This window comes from Monodon monoceros, unplaced genomic scaffold (genome assembly GCF_005190385.1).
Source record: "Monodon monoceros isolate NGI ecotype Baffin Bay Population unplaced genomic scaffold, NGI_Narwhal_1 Super_Scaffold_12, whole genome shotgun sequence".
NCBI lineage: Eukaryota > Metazoa > Chordata > Mammalia > Artiodactyla > Monodontidae > Monodon > Monodon monoceros.
The window spans coordinates 59,797,165-59,824,164 of NW_021703768.1; the positions used below are offsets into that span (position 1 = coordinate 59,797,165).

The 27,000-nt window shown below is 34.2% G+C and overlaps 1 protein-coding gene across 4 annotated transcripts in view; it reads left to right on the plus strand.

Annotated features, from left to right (window-relative positions):
- The window catches only part of POLK (DNA polymerase kappa), a 71,683-nt gene extending 47,842 nt beyond the window's left edge, over positions 1-23,841 (plus strand). For 3 of the 4 annotated variants that reach the window (XM_029216335.1, XM_029216337.1, XM_029216336.1), the window contains 11 exons: positions 548-679; positions 3,829-3,982; positions 7,513-7,752; positions 8,917-9,041; positions 10,357-10,523; positions 12,878-12,910; positions 16,100-16,196; positions 18,562-18,733; positions 20,460-21,419; positions 21,917-21,959; positions 22,194-23,755. In XM_029216335.1, the coding sequence (XP_029072168.1) occupies positions 548-679; positions 3,829-3,982; positions 7,513-7,752; positions 8,917-9,041; positions 10,357-10,523; positions 12,878-12,910; positions 16,100-16,196; positions 18,562-18,733; positions 20,460-21,419; positions 21,917-21,959; positions 22,194-22,278 (2,208 nt within the window). In that variant the 3' untranslated portion in view covers positions 22,279-23,755. Of the gene's footprint in view, positions 1-547; positions 680-3,828; positions 3,983-7,512; positions 7,753-8,916; positions 9,042-10,356; positions 10,524-12,877; positions 12,911-16,099; positions 16,197-18,561; positions 18,734-20,459; positions 21,420-21,916; positions 21,960-22,193 lie in introns of all 4 variants that reach the window. The other variant, XM_029216338.1, reaches the window with a different exon arrangement.
- Positions 23,842-27,000: the final 3,159 nt, after the last annotated feature.

Sequence of the window (27,000 nt, forward strand, 5' to 3'; positions counted from 1 at the left end):
AATCACTTCATGTTTGAGACTTGATTTAACTGACCATATATTAGAACTTTGTTTTGTTTTTTTTCTAGATCAAAAATTTACAAAATTCCAAATCCATACTATTATACTATACCATTACTTTGCATACTATTACTTTTTGTAACTTCTATGCTATTTGTACTATATTGCTTTATAACTATTACTTGACTACTACTATATTATTACTTTAATGTAACATCACCCACTATCATCTAAACTTTTATACATACTATATTACAGGTATGCATTAAATCCAATGAAGTTTAGTTACTGGAAATGTAAGAGAACCTTTTTATTAGCAGTCTTGCTTATTGCCTCACGTCACGTTATAAATATGGTACAGCAGTGGGAGAGGGTCATGGTGTTATACCATAACAGGATAAAATCAAAGCTTGATTTGAGACAGTGGCCTCTAAAAGAAATGTCCTTGTATTGAAAATGCACATCAGTAATGTTTCTTTTGAAAGCATGGATCAATATGTCCATTTAGGTTTGAATATTTTTCCCCATGTGGTCCATTTTCTTTCAGTCTACTTCGAATTACCACGCAAGGAGATTTGGTGTTCGTGCAGCCATGCCAGGATTCATTGCAAAAAGGCTCTGCCCACAACTTATTATAGTGCCCCCAAACTTTGACAAATACCGAGCTGTGAGTAGAGAGGTAAGTCTGATGTCTCACCCCTACTTATAGCCTTCTGCTGATTTCCTATCATCTACAGAGTCAAGTCCAAATACTGTAGCACATCAGAATTTAGCCTTAGCTTATCCCTTTAAGTCTCCCTTCTACCACTTCCTCACCTTATATGTCAAATACTGAGCTGCATGTGTGTCCAGAATACACTCTTCTATTTCCCAGTTCTTTGCTTTTCCATGTGTTTTTCTGTCTGCATAGAAAACTCTTATCTCCCCAGAAAACTCTGAATTGCCTTAATTATAACCTAAATTAACTTTAGCTATTTTTCTGTTAATGTGCAATGTACATTTTCTTCTAGAATCACCTTATATTTATAACCTACAGAATTAATTCCAAGTCATTAATTCCAAGCTCTTTTCTGAATAAATTTTTTATCAATGTTTTTAAACAGTATCAAAATTAACTTATTTTGATTAGCTTCTCTCCTTGCCCCATAATCTAGGGAAGGTGCTTATGAGCATTTAATATCCAGAGGGTGTAATCAAAGAAAAAGGGGAATAATCTATTGCTTTGAAAAGGTTCTCTGAAAAGTAAAGATTTGATGATTCACTAAAATTGCCTAAACTGTCATATATGAAAAACTGCCCTTTTCTCTAATTGTGGTAACAACTGGACTATCATGGCACTGCTAAAACTTCAGTCATAAATTGAAATTTTAGTATATGACCTCAAACATTTTTAGACTACTGTGGCAAAATGCAGTGCGTTAAAGCCTACTGTCTGGATTGAAACACTTAAAAACTCTGGCCTCCCACTTATTACCATTTAGTCTCGTAAATTGTCTTTAGATTCGCTCTTCTTGTTTGTATTCCACATTTCCCCTAGCAGTGAAACCTCCCCCAAATCAAAATGATACTCCACCCCCAGTTTTTTTAAAGTTTTAAAAAATTCTTTGAAAAACAGCCTGTGAGAGCAAGTGCTTTTGTGCCTACATCTGCAGAGGTGGTGGGGAAGGGGAAGCAAGTTCACACAGGTTACTGCTTATCTGTTTTACTGTATTCTTAAGTAGAGATAAAATGCCAACCATAAATATTATGAGCTTTTAATAAGTTTGAAAATCCTCCAAAGACTTTGTAAGAATTTTTTTAACTTCTACTTTAACTCAGTAAAACTTCTGACAGTATGACAATGAGAACTAAATTGCTTTTAGTTCTCTTTAGTTATTTACATAAGATGGAGAAATCTTTCTTCAAATTCAATCAGGATCTAACTAGTTTATTTGCAGATGACAAATGGATTCTTATCTGTAAATGAACTACAGTGCAAATTCACTGATTATAAATGCATTAATATTTATGGCTTGGTTTAAACGTGTAAGAAAAAGCCATTTTCGTTTTATCCAAAAAGAATGGAATAGCTTTAACTGCTCTCCAAGCCTAAGTGCTTGATTTTTACTGGAGTCTGTCTATTTTTGTTCTTAAAGCAGTATCCTGTGTAAAGGAAGTTAGTGAGTGTTCATTGTCTCCAGAGAGTACTTCTCATTCAGAATAATCTTAGTTGGCTGCCAACTACAGACGTTCCAGAGTTTCATTTTCACTAGAAAGATTCCATTTGAGCACATTGTAGAATTGGTTTCTTCTACAAGAACAAAGCTAATTAAGGTACTCTCTGAGTAAAGCTTGGCCAAGTTTTATGCCACCATTTTCTAAAATTACCTTTGACTCAGCTGTTCATAATTATATTAAGCTAAAATGCTTTCTTTTTATAAAGCATCAAAAAAATTTTCTCATGATAAGGCAGACAGCTTTTAAACACTAGGTGAAACATAACATAATTCAGCAAGTATGTTTTTCTAATATACATATTATTTTGGCAACCAGTTCCTCTAACTTCAGCTAATACTTAAGTGGTTAAAAAAACTTTCATATAATAAAACTATCTTATATAAAAGGCATTTCTGGAATCATGCAGAGATTCTGATCTCTTTACATATTTCTTTTATCCCAAGATGCAACTCCAGACTTTTCCCCATCATTTAATATAGACACAGACTTACACTACAGATTTTGTCATCTTTTCCATTCTAAATCCTGATTTTTGTTTTCTGAATGGATACATGCATTAGTGTGTGTACTGAGTGAAGTTTTATGGACATTTTATAATTAATTGGAGTAGAACTACTTTCTAAAGCAACATAATACTTTCATGTAAGATTATTCCTTTTTAAAATGAACAAAAACGGGCCTTTCTCACCTTCTGAAATGACCCACACTCTGTCTGTGGAGTGTGTTTCTCCCAAGGCCGCTCTCACCTTCTGAAATGGCCCGCGCTCTGGCTGTGGAGTGTGTCTCTCTCTAAACAAGTTGACTTGGGGACTTCCCTAGTGGCGCAGTGGTTAAGAATCTGCCTGCCAGTGCAGGGGACATGGGTTCAATCCCTGGTCTGGGAGGATCCCACATGCTGCGGAGCAACTAAGCCCATGAGCCACAACTACTGAGCCTGTGCTCTAGAGCCCACGAGCCACAACTACTGAGCCCATGCGCCACAGCTACTGAAGCCTGCAAGCCTAGAGCCCGTGCTCTGCAACAAGAGAAGCCACCGCAATGAGAAGCCTGCACACCACAACGAAGAGTAGCCCCCGCTCACCACGACTGGAGAAAGCCCGCGCCCAGCAACGAAGACCCAACGCAGTCCAAAAATAAATAAGTAAATAAAATTTAAAAATAACTAACTAAATAAATAAATCCACTTCTTACCTAAGAAAAAGAAGAACAAAAACAATAGTAAAAGGTATGGGAGAGCAGGATCCTATTGTTCCCACTTCTGCTTTTGACTTGCCACCTAAAATTATGTTGCTTAACCATTTTTTCTGGGCCTATCAGAATGATGTTGTTGTTTATTTGAATCACTTATTATATATAGATATAGGTGGCTAAATAGAGATTGAATCAAATGAAGCTATTTCATGGTCTTCTGCCTTTGTGATCTACTTTAATACAAAAGAGAATTTGGACAAACTTGCCCTAGCAGTAAATTATTTATTCTCTAAATCCATGAGCTATTGATTATAGAATCCTTACTATAGTTGCAAAGTAAGAATATTAATGTTTCTTATCAGCTGTATGTGGCACGTTTTACTTTGGCAGCAAAATTAAACCACTTTGTTCCTTTTGAAGGTTAAGGAAATACTTGCTGATTATGATCCCAATTTTATGGCCATGAGTCTTGATGAAGCCTACGTGAATATAACAAAGCATTTAGAGGAAAGACAAAATTGGCCTGAGGACAAAAGGAAGTATTTCATCAAAACAGGGAACTCTCTAGAAAATGGTAAGCAATTTATTAGAATGCTCAGACTAAAAACAAACAAAAAATCCTTTGAATTAACCAGTTAACTCATTAGGATGCATAGGTGCAGGACTAAATATAGCTTTTTTATGAAAAAGTATTAAAAATTAAAAATCAGGGAATTCCCTGGTGGTCCAGTGGTTAGGACTCCACGCTTTCCACTGCAGGGGGCACGGATTTGATCCCTGGTTGGGGAACTAAGATCCCACAAGCTGCACGGCACAACCAAGTGGGTTTTCTGAGATAAATGTGTGGAATGCCACTTTTAAATCAAATGAGATTGTTAAATCTCTAGACTTTAAGAGTGTGCAGAGTCCCTAAACAAAGTAATTTCATAGCAGTTTTTTCCATAAGATATAACTAACCAGGGGTTGGATTGCCTTGAATCTGAGGATGTTCTTTGTTTATAGTGGCCTTTTTATGTAGCTGTTAATAGAAAATAGATTCTTTTTTAATTAGCCTTGAACATATCAAAATATTGGATGGTTTTTTTTTCTTTATTTCCCAAATTTTCTATAATCTGTTTATACAGTGATTGCTGTTCTTAACCTTGCCGAAATTAATGACTCCCCAACTCCCTTCTTGGCCTTAGATCTTATTTTGATTCTTTTTATATATAATGAAACAAGTTTATGACCCCAAGGTTTTTTTCAAATGAGCGCCTTATTACCTACCCAAAACAATGCCAAAAATCATGCAGATAATACATGTACTGCTTTCAGTCCTCTGTCAGAGGTGTGATTACTTCAAATGCCAGCACTGCCCTGGACCCCTGAGCAAAGTTCACCGGGATGAAAAGATAGAAATAGAGGGTTTGCTCAAAACCCATAGCCATGTTTCATGTGTACAACTCATTAACTGCTTCAGAGGGGACAGGCTGTGGTGGGGAAGCTCTTTGTAACTTTCCCTGAAGCAAAAATGGTAGTTCCTCAATGCCATAAAATTCTAACTTTACCATTGTTTGGGGCTCACATCTTTGGAGCAAATTTAGTATGGACATTGAATCATAATTTTATTACCTTACTTAGAGCTCTAATGGGGTAGGTCTCTCTCTTTAAGAGAAACATTAAACAATAAACAAACATAATTTCTGGACACAGAGGCTTGGAGCAAAAGGTTTTTTGCTCTTAGTATAAGTTTATTGTTTGAGGAAGTGACACACAAAGTCTAATGTCACTTTGCTTAAAATCTTACTTTGTTAGTTCCTTACTTTTCACAGGAGAAAGGAGGGGAGCCATTAAATAGTTATGTCAGAGCATCCCCTGAGGGTGTCCTATAATAACTACTTTCACAGTATGTTATAAAAAAATTATATTGGGACTAAGGTAAATGTTTTCATTCTCTACTAATGTTCTTTTCATTTACTATATGTCCACACTTATTATGAGGATGTGAATTTTTAATATCGTTGCTTTTAACGTATTTATTTATGTACTTTCCTCTTCATGTATTTCATATTCTTAAGCAATTTAAATAGTTTAACTTTTTTTTTTTCATATATAAGTCCCTGTCGGCTGGACTTTCAGGCATGTCTGATTTCACATTATGCCCAGAGAAGCTGTCAACAGTGAGTTGGAGTCGTGGCAGGTGGTTGATATACCTTCCTGTAAAGTCCAAGGGATTTTTCTGCTGTTTGCCCCTTTTCTAAAAGGCACAGTCTGTAAAGAAATAAAATAATAATTATTATTATTTTATGTTTATTCTCTCATAAATCTAGATGGTGCCAGGCAACGTAAAAAACTAAAATACTGTACTGTATACTTTTTAGCACTTGCCATCCAGATGGGATCTTAATCCTACTGTTTCAAATTATAAGAAACCTTACTTTTATATGCTGATCACCTCAGTTATGAGGCTTATAAAGATATTTCTTTCAGAAAGCAAATAAGAAACCACTTCAGCGGTTGGCTGCATAGCCAGGCCTCGCAGAGAAGTAGACAGATTGAAACGATAACTACACCATTCAGCAGCGGCTCTAAACAATGAGCCTGAAAACAGCATGCTTTGCTTTCTGCTGTAGTGTCCTGCGATCAGTGGCTCCCCTGAGGGCAGTGTGATAGAAGCATGAGGTACAAAACATGGCATAAGGAACTGCAGAAGGAGGTTGTGAACGTGCCTTACGTGGCCTGCAGGTTTTCCGTAGCTCTTTACCTTGACTTTCACACATCTAGTTGGGAACAAGAGGGTCCAGGTAAATACCATTTCAGCTGTGCCTTAGTCTTAATCCCCCTGAATTGCTCTGCATTTTAAAACCAGATAATGGAAAATGAAAGGAACTAAATTACATAAATAACAGCTAGTGTAAGTTTGAAAATAAGGCTTGTTTTGTATATGGCCTGGGAATTCAGATTTGGAAAATAGCTGTCTGTAACTTAATTCATATTGCATACTTAAAAATTTGAAACTAATTAGGTGTCTGTCATTTTATTTATATTATCTTTACAAAATCTCTTGAAAAGGCCATCTTCATTTTTTAAGTATATGTGTCTTGAAACTAGAAATTTAATTTTTGCATCTGTATTTACCTTAATTTGGAAAACATTTATATGTAATAAAATTATGAAATGGATGAGAAAGCTCTGTTGTTAATCTTAGTTTTTATCAGTTTTACACTTCAACTGATTTCTCCTCCATTAAGCCCGGAAAGTAAAGTCTTCAATGGATTTGTTCATAAGGACATTTTTAGTATCTGTATAGATTTAAGTGTATTTCACAGTTCATTTATGAAAAATGCAACTAAAATGAGATAATAACCAGATTAGTTTTTTTACTTTACTTTTTAATATTAGTTTACTGCCTTTTGATAATAACGAAGGCTTCTCGCTCTTAAACTTGCACCATGGTTAATCTGATTAGACCTTAAGAATTTATATATTTAAAGAAATATAACTTCCAGAAGTAATTTCTATTGATTTCAGATGTGCTCTTAGTAAAAGTGATACTTTATAAACAAGTCAAAATTAAAATCAGCATTTGAGAGAAGAAAATTCAGATTATTTAACATTTGAAAAGTTCTTCCATGAATGAAAAAATTTTTTAGGCTTTTTTCCCCCTCCAAAAGCAAAATTTATCTTTCAGGCATAATTGCTCTGTGTTGCTTAACACCTTTTACCTTATTCCTAAATTCTAATTTAAGAAGGTTCTTTTTTTCCTCTAGAGATGAGTAAAGGAAAAAAACCTTTCATCTTTTTGAGAAAAAAGTACTGTGAATCTAATTCCAATTCTGGTTTTCAATTAATTTCAGTACAAAAATTAGTGAGATTTACATAAGATATTTCGTTTTAAAATGTATACAATGGAAACGGATAATATTCCTTTTAAGAAAAACTTAGAATCAGTGTTTTCTTTGGTAAACAGTTAAAAATATAAATGCTAACATTTCTGACCTTGGTTCTTAGAAAGCAAACTAAACTAGATTTGTTTTGTCTTTAGAAAGACTGTAGGAAAACCTAATTTATGAAGTATGTACTTTTTAAAATGAAGATGAATTACTGTTGCTGTTTATAATTTAGATAAACCAGGAAAGGAAGTTAATAAACTGCATGAGCAAGAACGATCCATCTCTCCTCTACTTTTTGAAGATAGTCCTCCTGATTTGCAGTCCCCAGGAAATCCTTTCCAAGTGAACTTTGAAGAACTGAATAATCTTCAAATACTCCAAAACTCAATTGTTTTTGGAACATCAGCTGAGGAAGTGGTAAAGGAAATGCGTTTCAGAATCGAGCAAAAAACTACACTGACAGCCAGTGCAGGTACTTAAAAGGATATTGATGGTTCCAATAGTTATAATTTTCAGACTAGCTAACATAGTGTAATATTAGTAGTTTCTCACTATAAAGTGTAGAATAACATTTTACTTAGCTGTTTTTTTATTAACTTCTGACAATATACCTATTCAGAATACTGTGAACCTATAGGTAAATTGGAATTAAGCACAAAAACCCATGTGTCCAAAGCAAAAACTTATCATAAATCTCATGTAGCTATCTTTTTTGAAACACAAAATATATTTTAATTGGTTTTGGACATAATACTTTGTTTTCCCTTTGAAGACTTACAGTGCAAGAGAGACCACAGATGTCCACATAAAATATGGATGAGACAGGAAAAAACACCAACTAGCAACATAGCAATCTAGGATCATCTGGTGAAGGGAAAAAGAGCTTTACATATGCCAATAACTCATGAGGGTATCACTGTGTCTTAGCATAGAAACTGATATTCAGGAGGACCCTAGATTATCTTAAGAAAGCCATATTATGATTGGGTTAGTCTTTTCTTCCTGTGCCAAAGCATGAGAATAAGTAATAAATTTTAGAAAAATGTGTATAAAAATTGAACTATTTGATGATCATAGTTGAATATACCTATTTCAAGTTATCTTAATCATTAAGACACCTAGAAATTATAAAACACCTCTCTGAAAAGGGGTAATTTGCTTTGTGAGTAGCATAAAAAGGATACACGCATTTCATTATCATTGTTTTAAATATACTGCAAACAGAATCTTTGATTTTTTTTTTCTTTATGTGGATAATCTATACAGAAGACCTTTTCAAAGAGTAAACATCCATCCTAAATTATATTCTCCATCTTTTCTGTAAGGCAGCCCTATATTCCTACTAAATATAGTAAGTAAACTAATAATATCACTTAAACTCAGAAATTACTCTTAGACTTTAAAATACCATGGAGATTTAAATATTCCTCATTTCTGCTGCCACAATAACTAATACAATTCCTTTTCCTAAAACCATAGCAAGCCCTGGGGAAATAGATAGTAATCAAATGTTATTTTTAAAGTAGCATTCCACATTTCAGATTTTTGCATTTAATTTTTTTTCTATGTTGTTATCACATATTTTAAAATCATACATATCATGTTCTTTGAGTCATCAGAGTGTTCTTCTTTTAAGGCATTGCACCAAATACAATGTTAGCGAAAGTATGCAGTGATAAGAATAAACCAAATGGACAATACCAAATTCTCCCTAATAGACAAGCTGTGATGGACTTCATCAAGGACTTACCCATTAGAAAGGTGAAATTTTATGCAAAATTTGTCATCTATATATATACTCGGTGTTCTGAAGAAATACTATTTAGGATGAGAGTAATCATTCTTTCAGAAACTTTTTAAAATGATAGCTAACAAGCAAGAATGATAATGGATGATTTAATTAGGACTTGAAGAAATCTTTCTATGAAATCCTAAAAGTGAGGTTTAGGAAGCTTGTCTGTTGAAAAGTTTGTTGAAAAGATTTAGAATTTTAATTGTTTTAGACCAGAAAAAAAAAACCCAAATACTTTACCATCTTTAAAATGGTAAAATGAATCCTCAGGGATTATAGAAAGGGTATATTTTATTATTTTTTACAGCTTCTAGATTATTCTGTATATATATGCTTTTTAAAAAATAATAATTGTACTATACACTATTTGATGTTCTAGGGCTTGCTTTCCTGACTCAGCATAATGTATATTAGTGAATCTAAATAAACATTTTCAACGCTCAGAAGAAAGTCTATATCAAAATATATAATGTATAATGACTACTGAATAGCTTAGTATATATAAGATATAGCTATAAAGCAGTGTTTTCCAATGTATTTTTAAGGTATGAATGGGTGTTCTGTTAAAAAACGTTCTGGGGTCAAAGAACTTTGGAATGTACCACCCTTGGTGGGTCACAAGAGATATTAATTTATTGAAGATTCATAATTCTTACCGTAAAAAAGTTCATTTAAAGTTTGTTTATCCTAGAAACAGACTGATTGTTACAGAGAACAAACTGGTGGTTTCCAGAGGGGAGGGGGTGGGGAGTTGGGCAAAATAGGTAAAGAAGATTAAGAGGTACAAACTTGGAGTTATAAAAAAAAAGTCATGGGATGTAATGTACAGTATAGAGACTATAGTCAGTAATATTATAATAACTTCGTATGGTGACAGATGACTACTAGACTTATTGTGGTAATTGACTCATAACGTATATAAATGTTGAATCACTGTGTTGTACACCTGAAACTAATATAATGTACGTCAACTATACTTCAGTTTTAAAAAATTAAAAAGGAATAAAAAGTTGTTTATCCTACCATTCCCCAAGTTTATATGACCACAGAACTCTTTTTTAAATGCTTTTTAAAAATTCCATGAAATTTAAAATTTTTAATTTTCATGGAACACTAGTTTAGGAAATATAGCCAAAAAGCAACTAAAGCCGTTCTCTTGTGTGACTTTTGAAACTAGGCACATTATTTATACCTTTTATTAGTTATAAAATATATGATGAGATTATAATATCACTTCTTATCTTAATTTCAAAATGTATTAATGATAAGTTGATTCTTTTCTAGGTTTCTGGGATAGGAAAAGTTACAGAGAAAATGTTGAAGGCCCTTGGAATTATTACTTGTACAGAACTATACCAACAGAGGGCATTACTTTCTCTCCTTTTCTCTGAAACATCTTGGCATTATTTCCTTCATATTTCCCTGGGTCTAGGTTCAACACAGCTGGCAAGGTATCTGTATTTATAATTATTCTGCTTTTTTTTAGCATTTGCTGAAATAACAGTTTTCACCATTGAGATAGAGACTACAAGGATAACATGTTTTAAATTTTTTTTAGGCTAGCTCAATTCAGAATATAATTTTTGAATTAGAGTCAAAAGATTGGATGTGAGAGAAAAGGAAAAGAGGAATAAAAAATCACTCCTAGGTTGTTGGCTACAGCATTTGGATAGAGGGATAAGAGGAATGATGGGTGCTTTCTTTTCTGTACCTGCTTTGTTCTTTGTTCAGAACGTAAGAATATTGGTGATCAGATTGTGGGGGTGAGAAAGATGGCTCATACTGCAGAACTCACCCTTTAAAGCAAGTAGACTTAACGATTCGTTGAAAGCCTTCATGAACTACCTGTATTTCTTCTCTTTTCCAGATTTGTAAATGATTCATTCATTCAGTACTGAGTACTTTGCATTAGGCACTGTTCTAGGCACTGGGGATAATAGCAGTAAACAAGACAAAGTCCTGCCTTCATGGAGTTTGCAGAGTAATGTGGGAAATAAAAAGTAACCAAATAAACAAATGGAGAAAGTAAGGCAGAGTGGGGGCGCATAGATGTTGACTTGGGGGGTAAGAGATGGGGTTGGCAGCGGTTCTCCAGAGGCAGAGACCTGAAGGGGCCAGCCATGCAAAGATCTAAGAGAAGAGGAAACGGCTAGAGGAGAGGCCCTGTGTTTCCTCCCTGCCACTCTTTCATCCAGGTCTTAAAAAGAAGGATCCCAGAGCTAGAAGGGTACACTGTTTAGGGTGGGTGAAAAGAAGGCACTAGAAACAAGAATGAAAATTAACACTGGGCACTATTTTTACGATTTTGTTATCATCTTGTTAGCCTGCCCTCAAAATAACTCTTTTATATTCATATAGTTAAACTAAAGGAAAACAAGAAGATTACTGAGGAGGCATGTAAAATAAGTTTGATTAACCAATTAGACCTGCTATATATTACAGAGATTGCAAGGCATGTGCTGTTATTTTTCTCATCTCTCCATGCTCCTCATTCTTTCAAGTCCAGGTAGCTGACTTTGATCTTGAGTGGATATAATGAAAGATAAGAGAAAGACATCACAGTACTATAAATAATCCAGCACATGAAGGTGATGAGACATAAAACTTTCTTCTTTAATCCAAAAATTATCCTCTTTTTATTTCCATAGTGCTTGAAAACAATACAGTTTTTAATATAATATAGCACATATTAACCTGTGGTAGAGATGCAGGTAATGCTTTTAAGTGAAATTCATAGGTAATTTTTAACCATATAAAATAGCAAATTTACTTTCCCTTCTATCAACATTCTCTGTTTCCCTAATTTGCTTTATTTTTTAATCTGTAGTACTTCTCCCCTTCTAACCTGTTCCATATTTACTGCTATGTTTATTTGTCTCCCTCCACTAAGATATAAGTTTCTTTATAACTATTTTTTTAACATTTATTTAATTTACTTATTTGGTTGCACTGAGTCTTAGTTGTGGCAGGCGGGCTCCTTTGTTGTGGCTTGCAGGCTCCTTAGTTGTGACATGCGAACTCTTAGTTGTGGCACGCATGTGGGATCTAGTTCCCTGACAGCGATCGAACCCAGGCCCCCTGCATTGGGAGCACGGAGTCTTAACCACTGTGCCACCAGGGAAGTCCCTAAAATATAAGTTTCCTAAAGGCAGGCACTTGGTCTGTTTTGTTCATTACTGTTATCTCCAAGGCCTAGAACAGTGCTTGATTCATAATTGGTTTGTGAAATATTAGGAAAATGAATAATCTACATGTCATTTCAGCTTTTTGGTTTTAACTGCTCCTACCAGAGCAGCTAGAATCCAACCAAACTAGGTGGTTCAGATTCCCAACCATCATCCTATTGCTGTATGGCAAATTTTGACTGAGCTTCTATAGAGTGGTATAAGTGAATAATAAATAGGCTATTATTAATGTACTAGGCCCAAAACTAGATAATGGATATTAAATTATTTAAAATTTAATTATATCTTATAACTGCAAGCCATTATGCTACTACCTTCTGTTGGTTTTTGTAAGTTAATAGAAACAAATTATAATATCATCCTGTTTTCAAATTTGTTGTCTTTGATAGATATAGACTTGATCCATCACACATGTAATTATATTAGCATATCTTTCTACATTCTTTGGTGATAGTTTTATTTTTAGATTAAAAAACTCACTGTGTTGCATGATGTATAACTTTTAATCTAAAACATTGAGATCTCTAAAGGGTAACTGATGTAAAATCATCTTGGTTGACTAAAAGAAACTCAGTCTTCTTTGAGAAAGCAAATAAAAGCTTTTTTTTTTTAATTTCAAGGGATGGAGAGAGGAAAAGCATGAGTGTTGAGAGGTAATGTTTTGTTACTAATTATTCATAATTTGTATTATTTTAAACTAATTTTTAATTTTTAGTAAATTTTCACTGAAATTTAAAAATCTATTTGCAAACCAAGTAACAATTTTCATCAGTTGATACTCCTACAGTAAATATTCCAGTGCAATGCTTTATTATCTTTGCTTGCTGTGCTCTCAATGGGAAAACATTTAACTGCAGTTATTTTTTTAAATGTTGGTTTTGTTCCTATTCAGTGAAAACCGAGCATTTTAGGATTCTAAATCTTAATTTATAGGCTTATTTATAAGAAAAATTATACTGAGTAGTTATTTGGGAAATTTAAGAAATGATGATGGAAATTCTTCCTGAAGTTCTTCAAATATTGGTGAATAACCATAGACATCAAATAGTAAGATACTGATGAACAAGAGCTTAGAGGTGATCTAGTTCAGTGGTTTACAATCTTGTTTGAAGTCAAATGAAATCTTGATGGAACCTTATTGTTTTGGGAAATATGTCATTGTTTGAAAAGTCCCTCGCTTATCTCCTCAAAGAACCAAAGTTCCACTAAGACATTTAAGAACCGCGGACCTAGTATAAGGTTGTGTTCATTTTGCACATATATTATTCATGATCTGAAAAGCTGAATGACTTTTTTTTTCATTTTATTTATGTTTTATACAGCAGGTTCTTATTAGTTATCTATTTGATACATATTAGTGTATACATGTCAATCCCAATCTCCCAGTTCATCCCACCACCTCCACCACCCCCCCTTTCCCCCCTTGGTGTCCATATTTGTTCTCTATTTCTGCCTTGCAAACCAGTTCATCTGTACCATTTTTCTAGATTCCACATATTTGTGTTTACATACGATATTTGTTTTTCTCTTTCTGACTTCACTCTGTGTGACAGTCTCTAGGTCCATCCACATCTCTACAAATGACCCAATTTCATTCCTTTTTATGGCTGAGTAATATTCCATTGTATATATGTACCACATCTTCTTTATCCATTTGTCTGTTGATGGGCATTTAGTTGCTTCCATGACCTGGCTATTGTAAATAGTGCTGCAATGAACATTGGGGTGCATTTGTCTTTTTGAATTATGGTTTTCTCTGGGTATATGCCCAGTAGTGGGATTGCTGGGTCATATGGTAATTCTATTTTTAGTTTTTTAAGGAACCTCCATACGGTTCTCCATAGTGGCTGTATCCATTTACATTCCCACCAACAGTGCAAGGGGGTTCCCTAGAAAAGATGAATGACTTTTACAAGACAACACACTCAGTAAATGACTGATAAAAATTGTTGTTTTAGGCTGTGATTTACATAAAAGCAATCAAAGGAAAATAGGGGAAAAAAGCATCCAAAAGTGAGATAGTATCGTCCTATTTAATGATTTTTTCTTCTCTTTTGTCTTTTGTTATTGAGAACATTGCTTGCTGTACAAGAATATTAATATTAACTAATATTAATATTTCTTAAGAAAGGGCCATCAAACCAATAGAAAAAAGTGAACAAAGATCTAATTAGTTAACAGAAAAGATGGTACAAATGGCTTTATAAACATGTGAAAATAATCTCAGTCTCCGTATAATTTAAGAAATTCAGATTGAAAATTCTCTGAGATAGCATTTTTCACTGATTAAGTTGGCAAAGATGCACACTCTATTGGCAAGACTATGGGAGTGAAAAAGCTATTAAACTCTAAAGGAGGGTGTACTAGTTTCTTATTGGTGGTATAACTAATTACCACAAATTTATTCTCTTACAATTCTGAAGGTCAGAAGTCCTAAAATTAAGGTGTCATCAGGGTTGCATTCCTTCTAGAGGCCCCAGAGGAGAATCCATTTCCTTACTAAAAGCTTCTAGAGGCTTATTGCATTCTTTGGCTCACGGCCCCATTCTCTATCTTCAACTCTCACATTTTGTCTTTCTTTGACTCTTACCCTCCTGCCTTCTTCTTACAAGGACCCTTGAGATTACAGTGGACCTACCTGGATAATTCAGGATAATCACCTCATCTTAATTTAACCACATCCGTAAAGTTCATTTCACCATGTAAAGTACTAGATTCTGAGAGATAAGGATTTGAACATCTTCGGGGACCATTATTTTGCCTACCACAGGGGGCAAGCAATTTGGCAGTATCTATCAAGATCACAGATACACATGTACTTTGATCCCACAGTTCTTTTTCTAGGCATACATTCCACTGGTGTAATCGCATGTCATTTTACATGTATACATGGTTATGCACTGCATTTTTTTTTGTGATAGCAAAAGATTGGAAATAAGTTTCTACAAATAGAGGATTGGTTAAATGATCTTACATCTTTAAATTAGAATTTATGCTGCCATATATAAATGAAATTATTTATTTATAGGGAACTCTCACCAGGATGAATGAGAAAAGCAAAGTGGTAAATAATGTATCTAATATTCTACTGTTTATATAGGGGAAATGTTTGCTTGTTTGCTTTTATATACATACAGTATTCTAGAGGAATAAATAATGAATAGGAAGCTGGCAATATTGGTTGCCACTAGGGAAGAGAACTGGGTAGCTGGGAATAGTTAGAAGCGGGACTTTTCACTGAATGACTATTCAGGGTTTGCTCGGGCTTTTTTACTGGTTACCCCACTCTCTCTTTAGTGTCTTTATGTTAATATGACCTTTCAATACCCTTGTGCAGATGAAGTCACAAGTTCTACATTTAATCTTACCAGCCCTTCATTTCCGGTTGCCTATTAGATGACTTTATGTAGGTGCCACGAACCAACCCCTTAAATCTACTTGAAGATAATTCGCTTACAGAAAATACACATGCAGTAATTGGAATGTTGTTCTCATTTGTACTTTCTTAAGATAATCCTCTGTAGCAGAGTCTGTATACATATGTATCCTAATGTTTTGTAAGTTTTGAGGGCATTATCCTTATATGTTGGTGACTTTAATCATCTTTTAAAACATATTGTAGAGAGCAAATGCACCTTTGCTAATCAGTTTAGCTATAAACAATCTCCCATTATTTAAGAAGATCTTAGATGTTTTTACTTAATCATATCTTAGTTCATCTGAAAACTTTGTACTGTAGAAAATATAACTTAATGCTAGGCCATTTACCTGTACTATATCATTTCTAAAGTATACTGAATTGTAGTTTACTTTGTGCACCAAAATCATTCTTGCCTTTCTAGGACATACAGTGAGATAAGTAAAGCAGAAGAACAGTACAGCTTGTGCCAAGAACTTTGCAGTGAACTTGCTCAAGATCTGCAGAAAGAAGGACTTAAGGTACTTCATTTTTATGCAGTGTTCTTAGTTTTCTAAATTTTTAATGATAAAAAGCTACCTTAAATTTTTAATAATAAAAAGCTACCTTAAACCAAGAGTTAGATTTTGCATTTAAATACAAATTGGGATGTGTCAGAAAAGAGAATTCTTGTCTTCAATAGAGACAAATTGAATTCTGACCCTTATCTGAGGCCTATGATGAGGTCATTTTATGAGAAGCAACTTATGAGGTTGGAATGATTCCAGTATAATTCCAGAGAAGTTTATATTACCTTGGGAGTACATTTGAGTAAGTTCAAAATCAGAGTTATATTGGCAGTAAAGAATAAGGGATAGGGAAGAATTTCCCTAGAACTGTGCTTGTTATAAATGCCTTTCCAATTATCCTTTAATGTCATTGTCAGGTAGACAGTGACCTTCTGGAATAGACATTTTGTTTCAAGGCCTTAATCCAGGTTGCTTAACACATTGAGAACAAAACCTGGAAGGCTTTGAACTTTGTATTGTATAATCTTCACTCACAACAATCCATGTTTAGTATTTTTCCAACATTCTCAAAACAGAGGTAGGGTTATTACAAAGTATAATACAAAAGCAATAAAAAGTTATTACAAAGAAAGGGATATCTGATGAATATTTTCTTATAATCCTTCTCTTTTATACCTTAAATATATAGAGAGTTCTTTTTTTAAAATTTTTTAAATAAACTTTTAATTTTAGAATCATTTCAGATTTATAGAATAGGTATAAGGGTATTATCAAGATTTCCAGTTTCCCTCATTATTAACATCTTATATTATCGTAGTACATTTGCAAAACTAAGAAACTGACACTAACACATTTCTGTTAACTAAATCCAGACAGTATTTTTGTTTTACCTGTTTTTTTCCATTCATGTTCTTCTTCTCTTTGTTCCAGGGTTCAGTCCAGGGAACCACATTGCATTTAGTTTTCATGTCTTCCCAGTTTCCTCTAGTCTGTGACAGTTTCTCCGTATTTCCTTGTTTTTCATGACCTTGACAGTCTTGAGGGATACTGGCCAGGTATACTGCAGAATGTCTTCCAGTCTGGGTTTGTCTGATGATTTTCTTATGATTAGACCAGTGTTATAGGTTTTTAGAAAGAATACCACAGAAATGAAGTATCCTTCTCATCACATCCCATCAAGGTATATGATAGCCACATGATATCACAGGTGAGAATAACCATCCTCACTTGGTTAAAGTAGTGTTTGCTAGGCTTCTCCACTGTGAAATTACTACTTTTCCCTTTCCATACTCTGTTCTTTGGAAGTGAGTCAATAAGCCTAACCTACAATCACAACCTCCAGGAGGTAGCAAAATATACAAAACAAAATTTACTGTTTTAACTTTCTAAGTATACATTTTAGTGGCATTAAGTACATTCAGATTGTACAACCATCAACACTTTTGATCTCCAGAACTTTTTCATTATCCCAAAGTGAAACTGTATCCATTAAGCAATAACTGTAAAGGAGTTCTAACACGTAAATTTAACATAATATCTGGCATATAGTAGGCACACAATAAGTGTGAGCCGTCCAGAAGATCTTTTCAATGAGGTCCCTTCAGAAAGATTTTTTTTTCCTATCTTTTTAGGTACTGAATTAACCTCAAAAAATGATTCAGTAAAAAGAAAAGTAATCAGTTAACTTTGCCCTTTATATAAAAGTCTTTTATAAAAAGTCAGTTGCGGAGGGAAGTAATAATTACTGACTAAAATGGGATTTTTAGATTACTTATGGATTTCAGTTATTCTTTATGACAATTTTCATTACCATGGTTTTTTTTTTTTTGTAATTGTAATAGTTAATATTTATTGCCGTTTAATATACGTCAGGCACTGTTTTAGGGTCTTTATTTAATGAATGTTGATCTTTAACATTGAATGATCTCAACCCCAGAGAATTAAAATTGTAAGTTTAGTGTTTTGTTGTTATAAGACCTGTCAACTAGTGTGTCATTGGAGTTCTTCCTTCTTAGAAATTTCTCTTATATAGAAACTATTATATGATGCAGTTGACAAACACAGGGAAGGGAGCGTGGATACGAAAACTCTATGATCAGCCCCTAGACCATTATAGATTGAGTCATTATTTTATAACATAAGCCAAAACTGTGTTTTTGCTGTCTTTCATTACTGTTTTGTTTAGGCACAGCGGGTAGGACAACAACTCCTCCTCCTCCTACAAAAGCTCCACATTACCATGTTTTTTTGTAAATAATTGATTATACTTCCGTACTCTGTGTACACAAGAGACCTTTCTGAATTTTTCTATCCTGTAAAATAACTTTTTTCTGGAAGTTAAAGAGCCATATATAATAATGCATTCTGTTTGTTACAGGGTAGAACTGTTACCATTAAGCTAAAGAATGTGAATTTTGAGGTAAAAACTCGTGCATCTACAGTTTCATCTGTTGTTTCTACTGCAGAAGAAATATTTGCTATTGCTAAAGAATTGCTAAGAACAGAAATTGATGCTGATTTTCCACATCCCTTGAGATTAAGACTTATGGGTATGACTTTTCTTTACTTGTTTTTCCTTAAATCTGCTAGACTTTTCCATAGAATCAACTTGGGAAATATTCTCACCTCTATTTTATTTCTTAAACCTGTTTAGGAAGTTGTACTTATGCTACTGCCATTTTTCTTGATTCTTAGGACCTGATGCATGTGAAGCCACGATCATTAGTTTAATTCCAGTAAGAACCAGTTAAAATCGTTCTTTTCCTTACTACTTACTGAAATCCTTGGGGTTAGGTATCTTTCAAATTTTTAAACTTTTCAGATTTTAGAAAGCAAATTCACTGCATGTTGAGTATATTATATAATACTCCTTTGGGATCTGAAGCAGCACTTCATGATCAAACACATTATTATTTCTGTAGGAAAACAAAAAAATATTCACACTGAGTTGTAAAGACTCTAAATAGTCTCACACCAATCTTGTCATCAATTACCGTTTGTTGCTTACAATTTTCAGAGCTTTTTGGATTTCAGAATTACAGATAAGGGATTGTGCCACTATAAAACCACATTTCTAGCCATCACATGGTAAAAAAAGATAAACAAACCATGTTTCCAAAGTGAACGAGTGAGAGAATGTTTACGGATAAGCACTCCAAATGCCAACTTTACTGCTAAGAATGGGTCATTAGCCATACTTTCACATATGAAAAATAGCACACACTGAAGTCAATTTGAATAAAGTATGTTAACTAAAAGAGCTAAAGAGTGGATGTTAATAGCAGCTTTATTTATAATTGCCAAAACTTGGAAGCAACCAAGATGTCCTCCAGTAGTAGGTGAATGGAAATTGTGGTACGTCTAGACAACAGAATATTATTCAGCACATAAAAGAAATGAGCTATTGGAGTAGAGCGTGGGGGAGAAGAAAAGAAATGAGCTGTCAAGCCATGAAAAGACATGTAGGAAACTTATATACAGTTTATTACAGTTTATTAACTGAAAGAAGCCAATCTGAAAAAGCTACATCCTGTATGATTCCAATATATGACATTCTGGAAAAGGCAAAACTATGGAGATACTAAAAAGATCAGTGGTTGTCAGGGGTCGGGGGAGGGAGGAATAGGCAGAGCACAGAGGATTTTTAGGGCAGTGAAACTATTCTGTATGATGCTATAATGGTGGATACATGTACATTGTACATTTGTCAAAACCCATAGAATGTACATCAAGAGTGAACCCTAATGTAAACTATGAACTTTGAGTAATAATGTCATGTCAGTATAGATAGATTGTGTAGATTCATTGATTGTAACAAATGTACCACTGTGGTGTAGGATGTTGATAGTGGAGGAGGAGTGCATGTGTGGGGCAGGTAGTATATGGGAACTCTCTGTATTTGCTACTCAACTTTGCTGAGAACCTAAAATTGCTCTAAAAAATAGTGCCTATTGCAAAAAAGGGAGCTAAAGAATCTATGCAATTGACTCCAATTAGTTACTCGATATTTAATGGTATCATGTGTCAGGTATTAACTGAAAGACCTATATAATCATGCTAACTCCAGTAGATACTTACTATTTAGTATACCCAGCTTTATGAAGAAAGTTAATTTCTACTCATAATACCACTTTGAAAAAGCATCCTTTAATTCAGAAAATACAGTGTTGCTTATTATTTCTGGCTAAACAGCCTTTTTCATATATGTTATAATAGTATTATGCAAAATGTCTCTATTGAATTTGAAGTGGATTAATTATGGTTGGTTTAATTTAGGGGTGCGACTATCTGGTTTTCCCAATGAAGAGGAGAAGAAATGCCAACAAAGGAGCATTATTGGCTTCTTACAGCCTGGAAACCAAGCCCTGTCAGCCACCAGGTGTATACCAGAGAAAACTGACAAAGATCAGTTTCTAAAACCTCTAGAAATGTCTCATAAGAAGAGTTTCTTTGATAAAAAACGATCTGAAAGGAATTGGAGCTACCAGGACACATTTAAATGTGAAACTGTAGATAAACAAAGTTTACAGACATCACAATTCTTCCAAGTTTTAAAGAAGAGGATGAGTGAGAATTTAGAAACATTGGAGAATTCAGATAACTGTCATATATTTACTTGTCCTGTTTGCTTCAGGGAGCAAGGAAGCATCAGTCTGGAAGCCTTTAATAAACATGTAGATGCATGTCTTGATGGACCTTCCATCAGTGGAAACTCTAAAATGTCCTCACGTTCACATGCTTCCTCTACAGAAGTGAATGAGAAAGAAAATGTACATGATTCTGTTTCTGTCTGTGAGAAGCAGGATTGTGAAACTCATCAGAAGAATACAGTGATCACATCAGTAGATTCTGTAGAGTTGGCAGAGACTACTGGTAATCCATCTAATACAGAAGGTGTAGATGCGCTAAGTAATAAGCACAGTGAAGAGGAATGTTCTAGTCTTCCAAGCAAATCATTTAATATGGAACACTGTCCTCAGAATTGTTGCACTGTGCCACTGGAAAATGAAGATGTTGCGTCATTAGGAAGGAAAGAGCCCCTACAACCTTATTTATATGAAGTGATCAGTGACCAAGTCCTCGTTTGTCCTGTTTGTAACCTAGAACAAAAGACTTCAGATCTTACCCTATTCAATGTGCATGTAGATGTTTGCTTAAATAAAGGCATTATCCAGGAACTGAGAAAGGATAAGGTTAATCCAGTTAACCAACCCAAAGAAAGCACCACAAGTACTGGTGAGTTTACAGTTTACAGTTTACATAGTTCATGAACGCTGCCATTTAGGAAAATGTTAGTTACCTTAACGGTGGGTTAGAATTAGCTGAAGACATTAGATTCTAAATTTTGGGAAAACTCTGGTTTGGGCTTGATTTAGCACAGAATGAACTTAATGGTTTAGGGAGCTGAGTGATCTAATCAAAACAGAAATTCCTTCAGAGAACACTTGCCAAGGCACAGTGGTAACTATAATTATATAGCCAAAAAGCCTCTTTAACTTGTTTTTTGGTAGTTCCGACTCTAACCCAACTTCAAAATCAGCTGTAATACTAATGAAACAAGTAAATTACAAAGAAATTATGCTATACATTAGTTTCTGGTATATATAAATTCGAACAATGTAGTACTAAGGAGGTTTTTATTATCTTTAATCAGTCAACCTTAACTCTTTAAATTTTTAGAAAGCTTTTTAATTATTTCATGTCATTCATTGTGGAATTTCTTCCCTCTAAAGATAACTCAGGCAAAGTACAGAAGATTGGAACAAAAGCAAACAGGTATGGCTAATTTGAGTTTTAATAAAGCTGGCTATGAAATTGTTATATTTTGAGGTCTGATTTTTAAGAAATGTTAAAATTTGCTTTTAGAAATCATTAAGTAAAAGTTTTAAAATCAATTATTTGCATGAACAATTTTTTAAATCTCTTCATGCATTTTATTATTTTATATTTTTTTGTTTTTTGTTTTGTAGTTCTTCATGCATTTTAATTGCATGTTCTTTTTTATTCCAGGCCAGGACTGATGACAAAGTACTCGGCATCAAAGAAAACAAAACCAAACACTCCCAGACACACCCTTGATATATTTTTTAAATGAACGTTGAACATTTTATCATTAATTTTTGATTGAAACTTGTTATTTTATAATCAATGAATGTATTCTTCCTCATTCCAGGCTTACAGATTCATTGAGTGAAAGGCAAGTGCAATAAGCCCTCCCCAAATGACATTTCCTTTATATGAATTTGGAATATATACTAATTTACTTCTGTATATTTTTTTGATAACAATGAGAATTCCACTTCCGTTATACTTCAATTGGAAATCAGTCCTGTTAGAGATAATTTTAAAATGAGAAGTTAGGAGTGGGATCAGGAAGTGATTTCCTTCTTTATTATGTTTTATAGTGAATATAAAAACTTACATTTATAAGGGCTCTCAGAAGTTCAGATAAACCTATTTTAGCATAAGAATTTTTCAGCACTTAACCACTTTGTTGGCACTGGACTGCTATGTTTGATCTTAGTATCTTCTACAACTTTGTATAATTATACTTTAGCTCCTAGTATCTTCAGATACCTCATGAACATTCATAATTAATACTCATCTTAAGTTCTATGAAGAGTATTAGCTTAGCAGAACTAGCATGAGTGGTTTTGTTACCTTCAGGAAAATAATGTCACAGTATTATTTGCTGTGTTAAAAGAATTTTTGTAAAATATGATTATTCATTTGATTTTTTTTAATTTAAAGTTTCTTTATCTAATGAATAAGCACTTGGTTCACTTTAAAAAGGATATTTAGTCTAAGATTCAAGGTAATTATTTTCTTATCTAGGACTTTTAAATAGCAATATTTCATTTCTTGGCAGTTATATTTGTACTTTACACAAATCTGTAAAAAAGGATAAATTGTACACTCACTTCATTTTTATTATGACCTTCTGGAGAAGAATGTGCAATTCAAAAGATTAATGTGTGTTAAAACACCTCATTTATCTTAGTTATATTTCTATCATGTTTTCATTAATATTCACGAAAGAAGACAGCTTAACAATAGTTAGCTTAAGTAGTTGTTCCAAATATTTTTGTGCTATCAATAGAGGAGTTTTTATCAAAAAAACAATTATTTAATTGAAACATGAAGATGGAACCCATTTTCTATTACTGCTTTAAGGAACTGAATCTTTTGTTCTCATATTTTTGTTTCTTTTCATATTTTATAGCTCATTACCTAAATGTATAAAGACAGTGTTTTAGGAGTAGCGTAAATTAGGATCTCGCACAACCTTTGGCCAAAGTGGTAATTGGACTTTAAATTACTAGATTGATTAAAATTAGGCTTAATTAAGTTTATTAACATACGAATTTCATGCCTCATATTATTATACGCTATGGTTAATACCTAGTTGTAGAGCTACGCTTCTTGATTGTGTGATTTGCTTACATTAATTCTCTACAAAATTAAGTTCAATGAAGCACTGATTTAATGTATTGAAAAGTAGATAGAACCATATTTGTTCTTTTCTATTCTATCTTGTTTCAAGTTCATTTTTATTGTGTTTTCAACATTAGAGTGAATACTAAATTATTTTCACTTAGATGATTCATTTAATTGAATGTTATCATTTAGTAATATTTAATAAAAATTTAAAATGAAATTTTAAATGTTTAATCTTTAGCCAGTAGAAATGGTTTCCTTACTTTTCCACTCTTTTCCCACCTCTGTTGCTTTCACTCTTATTTTCTTTGCCCAGAATTTTCTCCACATCCTTTTCTGTTTTATCTAATAATCCAACTCATTTTCTTTTTATTATAATTTTGTTTGGGGGCATTAAAAGAAAACACAACAAAACCACAAAGAATAAGCACCTATAATCTTACCTATTTAGAGAGTCAGAATATAGGGAACCACCTGGGAGAACATATTTGCAACACATATAATTGGCAAAATACTAGTATCCAGTATATATATAATCCAGAATATCTAAATGATTCCTATGAATCACTAAGAAAAAGACAGACAGCCAATAGAAATTTGGACAAGTCTTTAGATGGCACATTACATAGAAAGAAATCCAAATGGCCAAGAAACATGAAAACATCCTCAGCCATTTTAGTAATAGGGAAATGAAAAAAAACAAACCACAAAGGGGTATTGTAATACCTTTCCCAGATTCACAAAAATGAAAGGATCCAATGATATTAAGTTTTGGTGATGATATGGAGCAATATGAACTCTTATTTGAAAACAATCTCTTTGGAAAACGGTTTGTCCTTCTTCAGTAACTCTGAAGATGTGCACACTCAACACCCCAGCAACTGCACTCCCAAATATACGCCTTTGCTGGTTATCTTCCATTTGCCCTCCTGATTTTACTCTGTGCCCTCCACCCTGCTTTAAGTTCAGTGAGGCATCATGGCAGCGGGCAGCCACTGCAGTAGGTTTCAGGGAGGAAAGAAGATGAAGTTGTTTATTTATTCCCTCATATACCTTTTTGAAGAATCATGTCAAGCTGGCTAAGTCCCTTGACGAAAGGTCACAACTTCTTCATATGTCATTTTCTGCTCTCTCTCCAGGTTCTGATAATCCTTTCCTTGCCCTCACCCTCTCATCCTAGGGGTGGCAACAGAGCCTTGTCCTTACTAGCCCTGAGGTGCTGCCCTATCTTTTGTGGTTTCCCCACACCCTGCCCACACCTTTGTAAATTGTCCCTTTCTTAAAAGTCATCTCAAAATACAGTTTTTTTCCTGGCAGAGCCATAACTGATACAATGTCTTGGGAAAACTACTGAACATGTTTTTTAGAAAGCATGTGCAAGAATGCACATAGCAGCACTGTAATAGCCAAAAAATGGAAATAAACCAAATATTCAGCACTGGTAGAATGGTTAGATTCTACCATTGTATATTCATGTAGATTCAAACAGTAGAATTCTACACAGTGGTGAAAATGAAGGAAATAGCTAATCAGAAGGTGGATGAATATCACAAACATAATGTGGAGCAAAAGAAGCAAATCATAGAAGGATGCCATCGGCATGATTCCATTTATATAGTTCAAAACAGTGTATATTGCTTTAAGGATGTATTCATATGAGATCAAATTATTAAGAGAAGCAAGTATATTATTGTCCCCAGAGTTAGAATAATGACTTCCTCTGTGGGGAGGAAAGGGAATGTGATTGAGAAATGGCACATGGAGCTGCTGGGATGCTGACAGTCTTCTATTGTCTTGGGTGGTGACTGCATGGATGTTTATTTTAAAAATATTATTTAAACTGTATGTATGTATTTTATAGATTCTTGTTCATATGTGGCCTATATCATGATAAAAAGTAACACAAAAAAAATGGCAGGAACCGCTTTCCTTAGTAAGATGATGTTCTCCTTCATCTCTGCAGGCTACTAGCTTCAACAGAGAAAAAGTACATTTCTCTTTGCTAGGACTTTGCTGAACACAGCAAGAAGGAGTCATCCCATGACAACACTTTGAGTTTTTCTCCTAATGTTTCCCCTAATGCTACAGCCTCAATCAGCATTTGATCTGCTCTCCAAAGTCAAATTGCCAAAGTTGACAATTTGACCAAATATTTTATCAACTCCAGACAAGTCACCAGCTTCCCAACCTGTGATATATATCGCCACTCCTCAAAGCCCCTCCCTCAAACACTAAGCCAATTCTGTATATTAAATTTTGTTATTTTCAGCACCCTGCTTTCTGTGTCACTTCAGAATTTTACTTCAGCTGTGAATTACAGAGACCCAATCAGTGTCTTAAAAAAAAAAATCAGTTCTAGTGTTCCCACAAAACACAAATTTCATTGGTTAACTTTAGCTCAATAGTTCAAAGATGGGTTCACAGTCTGATTTTCTTGGCCTCACATGGCCAACTTCTGGCCGCAAGATGGATGGACTTTTCTGTATCCAGCCTTACACATGAGTTCCAGGTAGGAAGATGAGGAAGTAAAAAGGACAAAAGGGCAAGTCTGTCCTATTTTAAAGAGCTTTCTTGGAAGCCCCACATAACAATTTCCACTTCCATCTCATTGACCAAACAGTGTCATGTGGCTTCCCCATATTAAAGGGAACCTGGAAATGTAGTTTTTAGCTGGCTACGTTGCTACACCCAAACAAAATCAGGTTCTGTTAGTAAATTGTGCCTCACCTATTAAAAAAACTATATAACTTTATTATCAGATGATGTGTTTGTCTACATTTTTAAAAATCTACATTTAGGACTTCCCTGGTGGTTCAGTGGTTAAGAGTCATGCTCCCACTGCAGGGAGCATGGGTTCAATCCCTGGTCAGGGAAGATCCCACATGCTGTGCAGCGCAGCCAAAAAAAATCTACATTTAATTAAAAAGTTCAATAAGGTTATGGCTACAAAATCAATGTACAAAATCAGTAGCATTCCTGTACAACAGTAATAACCAATTAGAAAATATAAAAATCTCTTTCATGACAACAATCTATAAGGGACCTAAAGGGGCAGCGGGTTGTCGGGGGGGGGTATCTATCAAAATAGGTGCAAGGGGCTTCCCTGGTGGCGCAGTGGTTGGGAGTCCGCCTGCCGATGCAGGGTACACAGGTTCGTGCTCCGGTCTGGGAAGATCCCACATGCCGCGGAGCGGCTGGGCCCGTGAGCTATGGCCGCTGAGCCTCCGTGTCCGGAGCCTGTGCTCCGCAATGGGAGAGGCCACAACAGTGAGAGGCCCGCGTACCGCAAAAAAAAAAAAAAAAAAAAGTGCAAGTACTTCGGAACTACAAAATATTATTGAAAGACAAGCAGTCTGAGTAAATTAAAAGAATAATCCTA